General features: G+C 45.1%; 2 protein-coding genes across 2 annotated transcripts; both read right to left on the minus strand.

Moving 5' to 3' along the window:
* Positions 1-134: 134 nt before the first annotated feature.
* LOC127782699 (uncharacterized) lies at positions 135-1341 on the minus strand. Its single transcript, XM_052309966.1, has 2 exons — positions 548-1341; positions 135-446 (listed from the first exon to the last, which is right to left on the minus strand). The coding sequence occupies exons 1-2, from the start codon at positions 1178-1180 to the stop codon at positions 225-227; spliced, it is 855 nt and encodes a 284-aa protein (XP_052165926.1). The 5' UTR covers positions 1181-1341; the 3' UTR covers positions 135-224.
* Positions 1342-4723: 3382 nt separating this feature from the next.
* On the minus strand, positions 4724-6213 carry LOC127782655 (uncharacterized). The gene is made up of 2 exons (XM_052309924.1): positions 5425-6213; positions 4724-5328 (listed from the first exon to the last, which is right to left on the minus strand). The coding sequence occupies exons 1-2, from the start codon at positions 6157-6159 to the stop codon at positions 5086-5088; spliced, it is 978 nt and encodes a 325-aa protein (XP_052165884.1). The 5' UTR covers positions 6160-6213; the 3' UTR covers positions 4724-5085.
* Between the last annotated feature and the right edge of the window lie 11597 nt (positions 6214-17810).

The raw sequence follows: 17810 nt of genomic DNA on the forward strand, positions 1-17810 counted from the left end.
AAAGAGAGAAATCCTGAGAATTTGAACTTTCAGCAAAATTCGCCATGAGCATGTTAAAAATCATCCCATACGAAACCTTTAAAACATCCATCGATCACCATTCACCATGTTGAAACCTACCATTTCCTCCCAGATTATTTAATCGATTAGCCATAGACAAGAGGGAGTTGACCCCACACACTCACACATGCTCCATAGCCTATTGACGATATATCCCTTCGACTTCACACACGGCGAACGCCGGAGACCGCCAGCGAGAGTCCGGCGATCATGAGGACGAAGAGCCCGAATGCCACCAGCAGGCTGACATCGCCGGCGGCGACCATGGTGACGGCAGATGAGGCGGTGACAATCCCCACCACGGCTGAAGCAAGGTTGCTGCCACGGCCGCCGACTGCTCTCTTCGCCTCTATCGCCTCAGCAACGAAATCCACATCAATTGTAACCTGCGGGGATTGAGAATAATTGAAACGTGTAGACCACAAGAACATTAGTTAAAAAAACAAAACGAAAAGATGTTCAAGAAGCTGAATTTTGGGTGGTTTACCTGCGCCGCGTTCGGGGAGGAAGGCGCCGCTCCGGCCGCGGTGCCCACGCTCTGCGCCTTGTCGAAGGGCACGCCACCGGCGACGGTGTGGGGCGCGGCCATGTCGCGCTCGACGAAGTCGGCCACGCCGCCAAGGGGAAGCTCGCCGGCGCGGTCCTTGTCCAGGAGTGGCGCTGGCGCACCGTGTCCGTGCGCGCGCGCGACGCCACCGCCGTTGCTGGAGTAGAGCGCGCCCAACCCGGCGAAGTGCTCGGCCGTGTCGCGCTCGAGGAAGTCGGCCACGCCACCAAGGGGAAGCCCGCCGGCGCGGTCCTGGTCCACGAGCAGCGCGACGTGGCCGCGCGCGAAGCCTCCTGCCCCGGTGTAAGGCGCGCCGGTGTTGCGGGCCTCGCCATGGACAAGCTCGCCGACGCGGTCCATGTCCACGAGCACCGTGCGTTGGTCGCCCGCGTAGTCGCCGACGCTGGAGTAGAGCGCGACGGCGTTGCCGGTGAAGTCGTTCCCCCCGCCAAGGCCGCCGCCGGCGTGGCTCATGCGCAGAAACCAATCAGCGGATGGCGCGGCGAGCTCCCGCGTGTAGCCGGTGGCGCGGCCGTCGGCCAGGACGGCATCCGCCATCTTTGATTGCGCCATTAATTTGGCTCTTGATCGGGCTTGGTGGCGTCTCCGAGACCGGGGGGACTGGAACGAGACCGGACGAACACCTGCAAGCTGCAGCTAGATAGCGCTCGAGCTCGCGATGCTTTGCGAGGTTAGCCATGGCATCGCATCGCTTTATAATATAAACGGGGACAGCGATCCCTACCACTTTTGACACATTGCAACTTTCGGAATGAGACAGTTTATTATCAATCATCTTCGTACGATTCCGAATTTCTGACAAGAACAGCCTTTGAATTTTTAGCCAAGGGTCACTTGCAGAATCCCATCAACACTAGTACTATCATAATCTTTATATCCAAAATAGGGTGCTTTGTTTCAGCTTTGTTCGGCTGCAGCTTACAATAATGCTACTTCTGATGTTATTATTCAATTGTAGAACTATACAGGAGTGTCTCTCTTTTCTCGAGTTATCAACAACAGGAATTTCAAATGAACAGAAAGTGGGGGAGAGATGTATAGACAATTTCTCTCGTGCTCAGTCAAAATAGGAGAAAGCATTATTTGTTCCATACAAGTACTCCTCGGTGTAACAATATATAATTGTAGTGCCATGTTCTCTCAGACAAAAATTAGTAGCAGCAATATACAGTATATAGTTCGATGGGCAATCACTTCTGGATTTTCTCAAGTCGCATATCTTCGTAGAGCTATCACGATCAAAAGCGAAGGATAACGGATTTGACCGCCTGCTCCAAATTACGAGTATATCAACAATCCCTTTCGAAATTGCAGGTGGTAGAAAGGGTGGATTATAAGCCACTCCAGCTAGCTAGCACTAATTAATCGTCGATCATTGATAATTCAGCACTTGTATGAATCTTATCGTCGATCAAGTATACTAATTAATCGCTCCCTGATTTTTAATGCCCCTGGAGCCAGCATACCTTGAAGGGAACTAGAGACTAGACTTAGCATTTTGCCAATTCGCCATGCGTTCATCTTCATGGACCTATGCAGCTTGTATATGTGCATTTGGGTTTATGATACCGTTGAATTCCTTAACTGTGCATCTGGACTATATATAAAAAGTTCAATCACGTCCTTGCAGCCCCTCTATCTCCTTTCATTTTCTTTTAATTTTAATTTCCCGAGAATTAAGAAAATGTCACGTCAAATCTTGTTGAACTAGACCGCAATGCTTAGGCCCGGTTTAGTTTATAACTTTTTCTTCAAACTTTCAACTTTTCCATCACATCAAAACTTTCTTACACACACAAACCTCCAACTTTTTCATCACATCGTTTCAATTTCAACCAAACTTCTAATTTTGGCATGAACTAAACACACCCCTACTCACACAAACTTCCAACTTTTCCATCACATCGTTCCAATTTCAACCAAACTTCCAATTTTGGCGTGAACTAAACACACCCTTACTCTCTTAAACAACTTGGGGTCCTCTTGACGTTCAAAAGAAAATGAAAATAAAATCTGTGCTCTTCTTGTAAAACTAAATCATCATTTGATCCAATCCTCTCTTTTCTTGTTAAAAGAAAACAAAGTTGGACAAATGTTGTTTATTTGCCTCCCTGTTATGATATCTCCAGATAATACTGCGGCGCGATACTGCACACAAATGCTTTCCCTCTTTCTTTAAAAAAAAAAAGAAAAAGAAAAGGAAAGTGTTGGGATGACCGAAATAGAAAGTTTATTTGGACCAATCGACGTGGACAGTCACATGTCTGTCTTCATGGCATATTACGTTGGATAAACTAATCATCTAATCATCTCTTTGTTTAGTAAGTACTTATCTCTTCTCTAACTGCTGGCAGTCCAGATCAAAATGACATTTTCCCTTCCTTTTACCTTTGTTCTTTTCCTATATAGCTTGTGAATTTTGTGGTAGACTAATCTTATACTTCAATATAAGCCAGTAAAAGCTGGATCTCTCAAAACGAAATTGTATTATCTAAATAACATATACATCATCGTCAACTAGTTATATAGATGTCGACCCCCCTGCAATTGGTGGTTTGATCTTAAGTTCTGAACTGTTAAGGCTGTGTTTAGTTCACACCAAAATTGGAAGTTTGGTTGAAATTGAGACGATGTGATGGAAAAGTTAAAAGTTTATATGTGTAGGAAAGTTTTGAAGTGATGAAAAAGTTAGAAATTTAAAGAATAACTTTGGAACTAAACACGGCGTAAGTCTCTCTATACATTTTTAATTAATGAGGCCACAAAACGATATTAATTTGTTTAGAGCAGCAATAGAGATTTTCTTTACTGATAAAATTAAATTTCATCAGATTTCACGAACCCTACGCGTTGTTTCGGGCGATCGGACGGCACCAGCCGGTCCCTTTGACGACACGCTTCAGCTGAATTCAATTGTAATCTGAACAATTGCAGCAAAAACAGCAGTATGTTCTCCCAACCGCTGAGTCGGTTCCAAGGGGCTAATTCGTCCTCCCTCCGTTTCTAAATATTTAACGCTGTTGACTTTTTTAAATATGTTTGACCATTCGTCTTATTAAAAAAAATTTAAGCAATAATTAATTCTTTTCCTATCATTTGATTCATGGTTAAATATACTTATATGTATACGTATAGTTTTACATATTTCACAAAAGTTTTTGAATAAGACGAGCGGTCAAATATGTGCTAAAAAGTCAACGGTGTCAAATATTTAGAAACGGAGGGAGTATTTTTTTTTAATCCCAAATGTACATCACGGAGCATGCGAATATAATACTAGCACCACAACGTCGTTTTAATCAGTCTGTGTCATGGTCATGGTCTATCTTTTCATCCGCACAATCTGAACCTCGCCAACTTGTTGGCACTATTACCTGAAGAAAACACCATCCATCATCTCCCTTGTTTTTCCCATGAAAAGAACACTAGTCTTTTTCGTGGAAACTGTAGCTGATGCGTCTGTCTGCCGCTCGACAAATTTTCAATCAGCAACAAAAAGGATTTGATACTACTGAAATTAAGGAACTAAACTTTCATTTGGTTGGACTATTGCAGATTGCATTGCGTGTAGAATGTATGCTGAATTGTACTGGATTAAAGGTTAAATTAGGATTATCAAGATTCGGCTAAGCCTCATCTAATCGGCAAAATTAATCTCTGTTAACACTGCAAGATGGATGCCAAGCTAAGTTTATTTCGGGTATTCATTTGAGAATTCGAGAAATTTTGGCGCAAGACCCATTTCACAACGAAACGAAAGCTTTTTTTGTTACACGTGAACACAACGAAAGCTTTTGACGACTCAACTAATTAACTAGCTATGAGACTGAGGACAAAACGTCCTTTTCTATTCTTCTTAAAATTGACTTGAAGAACTCAAATCGGATAAGGGCACACGCATTAGCCTCTTGCCAACTTGCAGTACTAGAAAATGTCTGAAATGTTCTTCTGCCTCTTTTCTTTTGGACTTCCACGGCAGAGCAGACAAAACCTCAAGAATTGAAACGAGTTGTGTTCATCCTATTGATACTATCAGCCTATCAAGATGGAGTACTATGCTTTGGTACACACAAATTTATTTTCGACAAGATCGTATAAGATACAATTCAGTTCCTCATAGATTAACAGCAAAATTCAGCATGGCCTTGTAAATTCACCTCAACACTACATTCTGAAACATTAGATAAAAAAAACATTTCGTGTAGCAGTAGCACCAATTGATCACACCAATATCCACTGTTACCATCTACATTATTGCTAAACCGCAGTTGAAGGAACTGAGTATATGGGACTAGATCTTGTACAAGTGGCGTTGGATCTGACCCATAGTTTGATATGTCGCATCACTGTAATTGTTAATGAAGCACCATGTCATGCTATGAATTCGGTCCAAATTCATCGGTAAAGGATCCAAATCCTACAAAATTATTCCCCGATTTTCGTCCGACACCATCAACCTAATTCTCAAGAACACCGGAGACAGAAACAAAGAGGCCGCCGAGCAGCAGGAGAAAGGCACCAAACGCCACCGGCGGGCTGACGGCGCCGGCGGCGACCATGGTGACGGCGGTTGAAGCAGCGAAAATCCCCACCACAGTTGGCAGGTTGCTGCCATGGCCGCCGCCAGAATCTGCACCTGCCGCTGCATCTGCCGCTGCCGGCACTTCCTTGGCACCCACAACAAGAACATCAATGGCAACCTGCAGAATCGAACAGTTGATCAATTGAATCTTTGTAGAAGAGAAGCAGCTCGAGAGTAAGAAATGGTGGGCATCGAATTTGGCTCGCTAGTCTACCTGCTCCGAGTGCGGGGCGGAAGGCGCCGGGCGGAGAGCCTTGTCGGTGCGCACGCCGTGCTCGTCGGCCGCGACAAGCCCGGGGAAGGGCGGCGCGGCTGTCTTGCGCGCGAAGGAGTAGTCGCCGGAGAAGAATTTCTTGTCCAGGAGAGGTGCGTCGATCTCGCGCAGCCCAGCGGGGTGATTCTTTCCCAGGAGGGCGTCGCCGAATGACATGCCGCGCTCACGCGCGAACACGCCCGTTCCGGCGTCGCGGTGCTTGTCGAGGAGGAGGAGGAGGGGCTCGCCGGTCTCATGCGGGAGGAGGTCGGACTCAGACACGCCGCGCTCGCGCGCGAAGACGTCGTCGGCGTTGGTGCCACCCACGGTCAGCCCGCCGGCACGGGCCATGTCCACGAGCGGCGCGCCGGTCTCGCGCTTGAAGAAGAGGTCGGACACGGCCAGACCGGCGGGGCCGTTCTTGCCGAGGAGGGCCTCGCGGGAGGACACGCCGCGCTCGCGCGCGAAGACGTCGGCGCCGTCGATGTCGGCCACGGTCAGTCGTGGCCGCGCAGCGTCGCGGTCGGCGCACGGCGCGCGGTGATCGCGCGCTAGGACGCCCGCCCCGGCGTCGGCGCGGTCCTTGCCCAGGATGAGGCCCTCGGCGACGGGCTCCGGCTCGGAGGCGCAGTGACTGTCCTGGGGATGCGCCGCGACGGGCACGACCGCGAACTCGCCGGACTTCTTCGCCGCCATCTTCCGTGGCACGATCGAGCAGAGCCGGAGCAGAGCAGCAGCAAAGCTGTTTGTTTTGCGTGGTGGTTAGCGGTGGTGAGCTGGGGACTAGGAAATAGTAGGGGGGGCAGCCGGACAGGTGGCCCCGTTGAATGGCATCTCGACACGAGTCCCGGCGGCTGCCAAGTGACACGTGGCGGTGCCGCTGTCCCAAAATTAGGATGCAAGTGGAACGAGCAAGCATGTTTTCTTTACTCACTTATCACACTTAAGAGGTTTTTTAAAGTAATTGTACCATCATATAGACAGTGAATTAGTAAGCGGGCTTTTATATAACAGAATTGTCCACTTGTATCCCTAGTTCAGCTTCCTCTTCATTTAGAACTGCTATATATCTTCTTTCCGATAAGATGGATGGTAGAAAATCGATTTTCAAATGTATCAGAATTATGTTTTCTACTTTCTTTCAACTCAAAGCGTAATAAATTCATGAAGGAAGAGTTGGAATCCTGCAGCAAAAAACAAAAGTATAAAGACAGTATTTTTTGCTTTCACTGTTAGAGAAGTCGGCTGTATGCGGTGATCTCTCTTAAAAAGCTGATGATCAGGTGATAGGTGACATGATGTTAACCTAATTAAAAAGAAATGAAGTACCAAGGTGGAAGGAGAATAAGATTGGGTAGCTATTTTAATCTCTCTGACCAAAGTAGCTCTTAATCATCCCTCGGTCCACATATACAAGGATTTTGTGTTCAATCTTATATACGTAAATATAAGAGATTTTAAGTATTACTTGTTCGATCTAATCACCCTTTACTTAATTTTCGTTCAGTCGTATTCCCAGTTTCCAAACTATCCTCTCACCCTTCAACTATTATCTTATTTTTTGAGGATCATCATAGTTTTTTCACACTAATCTTAATATTTCTAAAAGAGCCTACGATCATTTGCATTTATGGTTGGGGAGGGAGCAATTAGGAGTAGTTTAATCTGACCATATATAGGGGATATCTTCATCTGACCAATCAGCATGGAGTCATGGACAATGACATGTTTGTCATGCCATCCAATTAGAAAAGGATAAAGTAAGCATCTCCGAGAAGTACTATGAGCGCTGTCTCTTCTCCAGATTTCACTTCTAGAACTGACTGTTTGAGCTTAACACGCCACCCGCCGTTCGGAAGTGATTTTGGCTGTGATAACTTTCTCATTTTTCATTAGCACGTTTTTTACACTGCTAAATTAATGTTATGTTTTTTAAAATTTCTGTACATACTGTTTCTTTAAAAATCAAATAAATCTATTTTAAGTTTATTTACTAATTATATACTGATAATTTATCTTGTTTTTACGTTCTGCTAATACATTAAGCCTAGCAGCCAAAGTCAAACTCAATGGAACAAACAATTGAAGCCTTGTTTTTTTTGCCACACTGCTTTCATTAGCCACAACTTATATCTAATATGCTACTTAATACTCCATATGCATTCAAATACTATCACTAGATACTACCAATCCTAGCAATGAACCTGAACACGCATGTGTTCAGGTTCGTTGGTAGGATTGGTTTTTTTTAGAACAGAGAGTGTAAGTAAGAGTATTTATCGATCTTGGCCGCTCGTTTTTCATATATATATATATATATACTTACAAGAAAATGATCGATGAGTAATCGATCTCTTGGCTGGATCTGTTGTGAGCTACTACGAGCCAAAGAAAATGAGATTAATTATTCTCCCTGGATTCCCGGTTTCATACGATAAAAGTCTTCCCCACGAAGCGTATAGCTAATCGTGGGGTCAACTTCTTTCTCTCTTCTTCTCGCGATTTGCTGATCCATTCCAGCTTCTTATTTCCTCGTGCATTTCTTCTTTCTTTTGATGGCTTCTTCAATTTGTCTTCATTCTCCTCACCTGGTCACCGGCCTCTCAGTGCTTAAGCTGCTGTCTCGCTATCACTATCCCATATACTTCCTCCATTTCACAATGTAAGTCATTCTAACATTTTTCACATTCATATTAATGCTAATGAATCTAGACATATACATCAATATAAATGTGGGAAATGTTAGAATAACTTACATCGTGAAACGGAGGGAGTATTTCTTACGAAATCTATCGTACTATATGACTATCTTTTTCCTTCCAATGGCAGGCGATCAACATACCAATACATGGTTGACTCCAAATTAAGAACAAGTCAGTAAAAGATTTAAAAAAAAAAACACATGCCGAGTGTACTATCAGAATTCAAGGTAAGGTCATAAACCCTGCCGGGTGATAGAAAAGGTTTCTCCCCGATCCATTCGTGACCTGCACAAATAATTCCATACCAAAAAATCTGCGATGGATTAGTGATACTAATTAATTAAGCTTAGCATCAAAACTAATGATTTAGGATCTGTGGAATTAATCCCATAAGCCGGCCAGTGAAGCATGGAAGAACTGATAGAGATATCCATCTCCTATATATCTTGATTTCATCACCAAATGCACATCATGGCCAACCATCGATTGAAACTGATAAAAGCTTCTGGAACTCGAGTCTGAAACTAGAAGATTCAATATTTTTAGAAATTTTGGATTGCATTTTCCTACAATCTAAGTGGACTTCAAGAAAGCTTAATTTTCTAGTCAAACACTACTTCTAGGTTTTTCTTAATCACGTGTACATATCAACGTCGTCGCGCTAACTATCACGACGAGAATGCGAAAGGTACGTAAAACGAACTTTGAACCGGCACCGCGACAAAGCATGAATCCTTTTCGAGTTTTGTAATGGCATGAGGGGGTTGATTAATTACTAGCTTTATTATGTACATCACCATTGATAATTCACCACCTGTCGGAATCTTATACTTGATCAAGTAGTGAGTAATCAAACCCCATGGTAGCCCACGATGAGCTCGCCTTCCCATCTGGTAGCAGCAACCTCTCTTCTCGTCCTCCTAATTTCTCATGTATGTAGCCCCTATCCGAGTCCAGTCATGAGGAGGTTAATTTGGCCGTTTGGGTGGCCCACGAAAAAAAATTAAAAATGGGTCCTTAAAATATAAAATCAAAACAATAATCAATCGAAACACCTACAAATCAGGCGTCCGATTTTTGTTGTAAAATTCGGGCGTTGTTTTAGTATGTGTAAAAAAAATATTTCACCACTAGCTTAACACATGTTTCAGATAAATTTAAATGATGAAATACGTACGGTTGAATCATGGACTGAAATAATTTATTTTGAAACATGAAACATCAAAGTTCAATTATTGAAATATTAACAAATTCACAAAGAATTAAAGACAATTGAAACACCTTACATAAAAATGTTTCAGTGCTAAATATGTTGAAACACAATCAATCAAACCATGAAACATTTTGTTATAACGTGTGAAACAACGATTTCAAATGTATTGAAACATGAAACAAATCCAAATACATCTATAAAAAGAATGAAACACCATCGAAAACCTACTACAACATTTCAAATCTAAATAAAACATCATGATACATGGACTAAAACATCAAAAAATTCAAAATGAAAACCTAGATCTACATATTCGTCTACTCTGGTGGTTAGCATAAGAAACGATCGCGAGATCAATCGTGCAATGGGAAGCAAGGCGCATCTCACCTTCGAGTAACCTCTTCTTCTGCCCTCGCTCCTCCACTGCGTCGACACCTACCGCGCCAGAGCGTACGGAGATCTGTCCCACTAGGGCGTCGACCACCTCACCGGAGTCCGCAAGGGAAGGGAGCACCAGTCACAGGCCTAGCTCGGACCCCACGACCGCCACGGCGGAGGCGGCTAGCGCCCCTTCGTGTCCTGCCGGCACCTCCGCCGCAACGCTCGAGACAGGAAGTCGCGGGGCCACCTCCTTCGGTGGCTCCGCCTTGAGCCGTCGGATGGTGGACCGGAGGAGGAGGAGCACACGGCAGGTCAGGAGAGCAACCATGCGAGGGAGGAGGGTTTGGTCGTCGGTTGGAGATAAGAGCGAGGTGGTGGTGGTTGGGAAATGCGCCCGATATTTTCTTCTCTCCGTCGGGCGCGCGATAGCCAGCATTTTCGATAATCAATATATATTATTTCTCGTTTTATTATATATACCTTATACATATTTCTTGACGACATGGTATCTAAGATGAACTATAATTAAAAATATTAACATGTTAGTGATTAAATTCAAGTAATTCATAAAACTACAAAAGTATCAGAATAATTGAAAGTGATATTAGTCTTACCAAATAGTTCAGCCGGTTTTTGGCAATACACACTAGGCGCTGGGTGCCGCTTGACTGATTCAGTGATTCATCCAAACAGGGACGGATATAGGAGTAGAGCAGGCAAGAGCCTACTCCTATACCCAAATATCCATTGAAATTATATTTTAAAATTTGAAAAATAAAATACAAAAGCTAAATTTATGTAGATTATATATAGCTAGTTCAACCAATCAACCCTACTCTTGAGCACATCCTGACTCCACCATTGCATCCAAACCTCCAAGGCTCCACGCTATCCTCACAAAGCCAGTCAGACAATTAGCTAGCCAAAGGCAAGTAAGTAAGCAAAGCAACAATGGCAAGGCAAGAAAGTAGGCAACGCGGTGTTGATCAGTTGGCTTGCTGCAAGCCTGCAATGCTGCTGCTCTCACCTCGAATTCACACGGAGATAAAATGAGCAGATCGATCACGCCGTCACGGCAGCCGGAGAGAGGCAACGGCGAGGTGGCCGTTGAGTGGTGACGCTAATTAACAACAGAACGGAGCAGAGGATGACCGATCCCCTTCGACTCTCTCTCTCTCTCTCTCTGTGCGCCCGAGTACCCACCCAATATAATTTTTCCTCGTTCTTGCAATCTCGCCTCATCCGTCCAGGCGTCCGGCTCTTATCAGTGCTGAACGCGTCGGATCATGAAACCGGTTGCATCCGTGCTTCCCTTCGGAAAATAGGGTGCACTAAAGATACGGTGAGCCCATAATTATCTTTAGTTTTTATAATAGGAAAAGATAAAACTTAAATACGGATGACGTATCAAAATCATGACAAAAATATCTTCAATTTTTATAATATAAGAGATTTTTACTAAATGTTTTATAATACACGAATGATCATATATATTTTTAAAAGGAGGGAGCAGGAGAAGTCAATAGATATTCTCTAATTAGTGCTACTTTGTAAAACTAAACCATTTGGCCCTATCTTTTTTTTATCATTTTCCCTTTTTTTCTTTTATTAAAAAAATAAATCTCCTTTCCATGATTTGGCACCAAAGAAACAACGGGAGGACAAAGAGGGGAAGGGTGTGGCTAATGGGCGGGTGATCACTGTGGGCGATCACCCCCCCCCCCCCCCCTCATCGGCGATCCCCCCCCCATCGCCCCCCCTAACACGCTAATCTCCCCCTTCCTCCTCCCCTTCTTATCTTCCTACTACACCATAAATTTTTAAAAAATAAAAAACAAAGAAAATTTATGTATAGAAATACTATATATAAAAAATATTTGAATTTAAATTTAAATTTGAATCGGGTATATAAACTTTTGACTTATAAACTTTGGGTCTATAAACTTTAGGTGTATAAATTTTAGATGTATAGAAATACTATATATAAAAAATATTTGAATTCAAATTTAAATTTGAATCGGGTATATAAACTTTTGGCTTATAAACATTGGGTCTCTAAACTTTAGGTGTATAAACTTTAGATGTGTAAAATTGAGGTGTACAAACTTTAGGTGTATAAATTTAATAAAATAGGAAAGTAATGTGGTGCCAAAAAAAAAAAGGAAACGCGTGGAAGAGAGGGTGATCGCGCCTCGCGAGCGATCGCGCATTAGGAATTTCGGGACAAAGATGGTTTCCCTCCCTTGATAATTTATTGGTGTACATTGATATTTGCGCACATGGATGAATTCCCAAGTTTTTTTAAATGAAAAGAAATGGGACACCCGACAGAATTCTTATAAATTCATAGTTTACAGTGGATAGTCACATGTCTGTCGTCATGCCATCTAATTCCAGAAGGATAAATTTCATCTCTGTAGTTAGGGGCAGTACTGTACAGAGCGCATTGTCTTCTTTAACGGCCGGTTGTTCTTTTACCTTAAAAACTTTAAAAAGAACTTCTCCCTTGCTTTTACCTTTGTTCTTTTCTTTTTTAAGTTTTTTTTATGTAAATTAATATATGCTTTATTAAAGTCAGTAGAAAGTTGGATCTTTTTAAAATATTTAGTCTTCTCTGAATCCGTATCCTTATCCAGTAGCTAGCTAGCTACAGCCTACATAAATGTCAATCGATTCCAATGATTTAATCGTAATTATTTGCCCATTTAAATCGTATGAATGGAAAAAGGGCAATTAAAAAGGATTCTAATAGAAATTCAAGTGCAAACAGAGAATTGCAAAATGTATAAAATACATTAAGAAAAATAGCCGTTTGATTAGACCACAAGAAGAAAAATATAGGAATCGAATGAAAGAGAGACTAAAAAAAATGAAGAGGTTAGAGTTTTTGCTAAATTTCCTCTGAAATCTCTATTTGATTGTCCATTACATTATTACATAAGAATTCTAAAGGATATGATAGGATTTAACCCTTTGTTTCAAAGGATTTCACATAAAATTTTTCTATAGGATTAAAATCCTCCAAAATTCCTATATTTTACATACAAATCAAAGGGCCTGAGTGACTTTATACATTTTTAATCAAGGAAGCCTCAAAACCTTTTTCGAAACAACAATAAAGCTTTCGTTATTGACTAAAATTGAACTTCACATTTTTAATAGGGTAACTGGGAAACCGTTTGATGTTGGTATCTATCTGTTGTGTCCACAAGAGCCAGTGAAAAGGAGGTCTCTCATTAAAGTAAGAAAATTAGTGTACATTTCGAGTCCAAAGAGAAAGGAAAAAAATATATGTTCCAACTTAAGGTTACCAATTTACCTGAAGTTACCAGGTGTACAAAACCTGGCATGTTGCCATTTTGCCATGCATTCATGGACCTGCATATACGTTTTGAATGCATTGTTAGGGCGGCCCAGGATTTTAAGATTGGGTATTCGAAATGGAAATAGGGTAAACAAAAATTTTACAACACGAGCATAGTATGTATGATCAACAATATGGTATTTTAGTATTGCTTATTGAATTAAAACTTGCGACAAGGTTTTTAGCAATTTTCTTGATTTATTGTGATATACTTTGTGAAAAACATATGAAGTACAATCTACCAACAAAGTATACATCGATTAGCATCATGCTATCACAACACAGTTAATGCACAAATTAGGCAACCATATAAATTGGGTTCGGATTTGAGCGAGCCATCCTGCTAGGCTTTTTTTTGGGCTTCTTTTGATCAATAACGTGTTTATTTTCTTTAGGAAAAAGTACGAATTACACCCCGAACTATCACGGTCGTCTGAATTACCCCCTGAACCATAAAACAAGGCATTCTTCACCCCTAACTATACAAACCAGACAAATTACCCCCCTCAACCCAATCCGCGGTGGTTTTGATCTACGTGGCGTACGTGTGGCAGTCTAGTCAGCACTCTAGTTATTAAAAAAATATGGGACCCACCTGTCATACTCCTCATCCTCTCTCTTTTCTCTCTCTCTCTCAAACGGATCAGCGGAGGTGGTAGGAGAGGACACGGCGGCGGCGTGCGGGCGGTGGCGGAGCGCGGGGAGGACGCGGCGGCAAGGGAGGTCACGGCGGCGGCGGGCGGCGCCGAGCGGCGCCGAGGAGGGGGACGCGGCGGCAGAGGAGGACACGGCAGCGGCGGGCGGCGCCGAGCGGCATGGGGAGGACGCGGCGGCGGCGGGCGGCGCCGAGCGGCGCGGGGAGGACGCGGCGGCTGCAGGCGGCGCCGAGGAGGGGGGATGAGGGCGGCGGCCGCGGCAGGTGACGCGGCGGTCGCGGCTGGTGACGCGGCTGCGGGCGGCGGCTGCGGCAAGTGACGCGGCAGCGGGCGGCGGCTGCGGCAGGTGATGCAGCGGCGGTGGGTGGCGCCGAAGAGGGGGGATGAGGACCACGACGACGAGGATGGCGCGCACGGCAGCGGCGGTGGGGTGGGGGGAAGGGGGGAAGCCGCGCCGAGCGGCCGCCGCCACCTCCTCGGCGCCGCTCGCCGCTGCCGCGTCCTCCCCGCGGTCTACCTCTCTGCCATAGCTGCCGCAGCCAGCTCCCGAGCGTCGTCTCCACTCCTTCGTCGCCATCCCCGTCGTCCTCCTCCTCATCCCCCACCGCCGCCGCCGCCGCTTCCGCATCACCTGCCGTAGCCGCCGCCGCCGCGTCCTCCCCTGCTGCCGCGTCCCCCTCCTCGGCGCCGCTCGGCCCCGCCCACCGCCGCCGTGTCCTCCCCGCGCTCCGCCACCGCTGACCTGTTTGAGAGAGAGGAAGAGGAGAATGACAGGTAGGTCCCACATTTTTTTAATAACTAGAGTGCTGACTGGACTGCCACGCGTATGCCACGTAGACCAAAACCACCGCAGATTGGGTAGAGGGGGGTAATTTGTCCGGTTTGTATAGTTGGGGGTGAAGAATGTCCGATTTTGTGGTTCAGGGGGGTAATTCAGACGACCGCGATAGTTGGGGGGAGGGGTAATTCGTACTTTTTCCTTTTCTTTATTTCTCTGCGTACATACGAAATATATACCTCATATATGTATTTTTTTGTCTAAAAATCTTGGGTATTCATTTGAATACCCTTGAATTGAGCTGGGCCCGCCCATTCACTGATCAATTCCTGAACAATGCATACAACTAGCTACCATTAAAAGCAAAAGTTTATCTCTATGAGCCGTTAGTTCAAACACGTTGATGCAGCAACACTCTTTTCGTTTTCTTTCTGCCCCAAGAATTAATCAAACATCATGTCAATATATTGGTTTTAGTATAACATGAATAGGCATATGTGTGCCACATGCACATGAATGAGTGAAAGAGTGTTGTAATTGATTCTTTTTAACAACTACTCACTCTGTTTCTAATATATGACACCGTTGACTTTTAACATTACATTTATATTTGATTAGTTGTCATACTTCAAATATTTAGCTAAATATATTATATTTTATTGTAACTTGGTTTATTATTAAAGAAACTTGAAGCATTACTTATATCTTTTATATATTCATACTGAATATTTTAAATAACACAAATGGTCTAATGTTATGATAAAAATCAATAATGTCATATATATTAGAAAAGAAAAGGAAAGAGTACTAGTTTAGTGGGAGAAGCCAATGGGTATTCTCTAATATGTGCTATTATGTAAAACTAAACCATTTAAACCTCACTCCTTTTCATCAATTTCCATTATGTTTTTAAAAAATAATGTAAAGCTCCTTTCAGAAAGGAGATTTGGAAGGAGAGACGTCGCTTCAAACATTTTCTAAGAAAAAAATATAAGTGTGTTAGGAATTGAACACGAAACTTTGGAGTTAACCACACAGCCTTACTACCATGGTTATTAAGACCAGACCGGTGATTGAACGGTTAGGGCACTCGGTTCACTAGTCTGTAGGTGGGACCGGTCAAACCACCGGTTTAAAATTGTTTAAATAAATGTGTGTTACAATACTACAACAACAGGCTATGGATTAGTGTTTTCGCGGGAACATGGAGGTCTTGGGTTCGATCCCTAAAGGCAGCGGTTTTCTCCTTATTTTCTCTAACCCCACGTGATGTCTGTAGTTTCTGCTCCTCGCCCCCTCAGCGGTCGAACCACCTCCGGGTGTTTGTGCGGTTCGGCAAAAAAACCGCCAGCTGACCGATCTTTTAGCTAGACCGAGCCGGCCAACGTCCTAGTTCCGGTTTTTTCTAGGCAAACCGCTGGTCCGGTTCTAATAATTGATAGTGCATATTGTAAAGGAAAAAGTACGAATTACACCCCCCCCCCTCAAACTATCGCGATCGTCCGAATTACCCCCCTGAACCACAAAACTGGACATTCTTCACCCCCAACTATGCAAACCGGACGAATTACCCCCGTCGACCCAATCCGCGGCGGTTTTGGCCTACGTGGCGTACACGTGGTAATCCAGTCAGCATTTTATTTTATTTTTAATGGTGGGACCCACAAGTCAGACCCCTCTTTCTCTCTTCCTCCCTCTATCTTTCTCTCTCTCTCTTCGTCGGTCAGCGGCAGCGGCGCGCACGCCGGCGGCCGGCACGCATGGCGTGGCGCGGGGAAGGGCGATGGACGGCGGCGCGGGGGTGGGCCGGCGATCGGCGCGCACGCGGCGCGCGGGAAGGTGGAGGGGATGGGGGAGAGGCGGGCGTCGGCGGCCATGGCCAGAAGCGTCAGGGGGAGGACGGGGGACGGCAGACGGAGGCGCGCGTCGGGAGCTGGAGCGGCGTCGGGAGGAGGACGGGGAGGAGGAGAAAGAGAGGCGGAAGAGGGAGGCAGCGGCGGTGGAGGAGGAGGCCGTTCCCACAACTAGATCTGCCGGCGCCACACGAGGGGACGGCCGTCGTCGGATCCGCACGGGCGACGGCCACCGCACCTCCCCACTGTCATCAGATCCGCATAGTTGCGTGCCTAATCCACCTTGCCGGCAGAGGAGAGGGGAAAGGAGGAGTGGGGGAGAAGAGGAGGAGGAGGCCGTTCCCGCTCGTCGGGTCGGGGCGGGGCAGCAGCTGTGGCAGCGGCGGCAACTGCGGTGGAGGCGGCGCACGAGGTCCTGTGGGCGCACGGCTACACGTCGACGGCGGGGCGGCAACTGTGGCGGACGGCGGCGCGCGGGGAAGGGGGCGGCCGCCGTAGTGCCGGCGTGTTTGAGCTCCGTGCCGCCGCGACGGTGGGGAAGGAAGTCGCCGCCGCCTTGCTCCACGTCCCGCCGCGGATGCCATCGCCGCTGCTGCCGCTGCCACCAGAGCCGGCCGAGCTCGTCGACCCGCCGACGCCCGCCTCTCCCCCATCCCCTCCACCTCCCCGCGCGCAGAGAGAGAAAGAGAGAGAGGAAGAGAGAGAAAGAGAGAGGAGTAGAGAGAAAGAGGGGTCTGACATGTGGGTCCCACCATTAAAAATAAAATAAAATGCTGACTAGATTGCCACATGTACGCTACGTAGGCCAAAGCCACCGCGGATTGGGTCAAGGGGGTAATTCGTCCGGTTTGCATAGTTGGGGTGAAGAATGTCGGATTTCATGGTTCAAAGGGGATAATTCGGACGACCACGATATTCGAGGAGGTAATTCGTACTTTTACCTATTATAAATATCCTTTTCATGATTTAGTACCAAAGAAACGAAGGGACGACAAAGATGGTTCCACTCCCTGTGATAATTACTGGTGTACATTAATTATTAATACCTGCCCATGAATGAATTCCCAAGATTTTTTTAAATAAAAAGAAACGGGGCAACCGAAAGAATTGTTATAAATTCATAGTTTACAGGTTTTCAGTGGACGGTTTTGCTAACTCGCGCGCGCGTTGCCGGCGCGCATTCCCGCCCACAAGGCCCACATGCGCGCGCGAGAATTTTTTTTCCGCTAGCGCCGGTTTTTCCGTTTTCTCTTCTGTGTTTTTTCTTTTCGTGTGTTCTTTTCGCTTTTTTTTGCGCTTTTTTCATATTACTTTTTTTAAATCTTTTAGCACGTGTTTTTTCAAATGTTTTGTGTTGAAAGTTTTTAAATATTGACTTGAAAATTTTCAAATCTGGCCTT

Source organism: Oryza glaberrima, chromosome 8 (assembly GCF_000147395.1).
Source record: "Oryza glaberrima chromosome 8, OglaRS2, whole genome shotgun sequence".
Taxonomy (NCBI): Eukaryota; Viridiplantae; Streptophyta; class Magnoliopsida; order Poales; family Poaceae; genus Oryza; species Oryza glaberrima.

Coding starts and splice junctions, on each gene's coding strand:
- LOC127782699 (XM_052309966.1), bottom strand. CDS start 1,180: ATGGCGCAATCAAAGATGGCGGATGCCGTCCTGGCCGACGGCCGCGCC. Junction 447..547: donor CCTCCCCGAACGCGGCGCAG/GTAAACCACCCA, acceptor CAATCCCCGCAG/GTTACAATTGATGTGGATTT.
- LOC127782655 (XM_052309924.1), bottom strand. CDS start 6,159: ATGGCGGCGAAGAAGTCCGGCGAGTTCGCGGTCGTGCCCGTCGCGGCG. Junction 5,329..5,424: donor CCGCCCCGCACTCGGAGCAG/GTAGACTAGCGA, acceptor TCGATTCTGCAG/GTTGCCATTGATGTTCTTGT.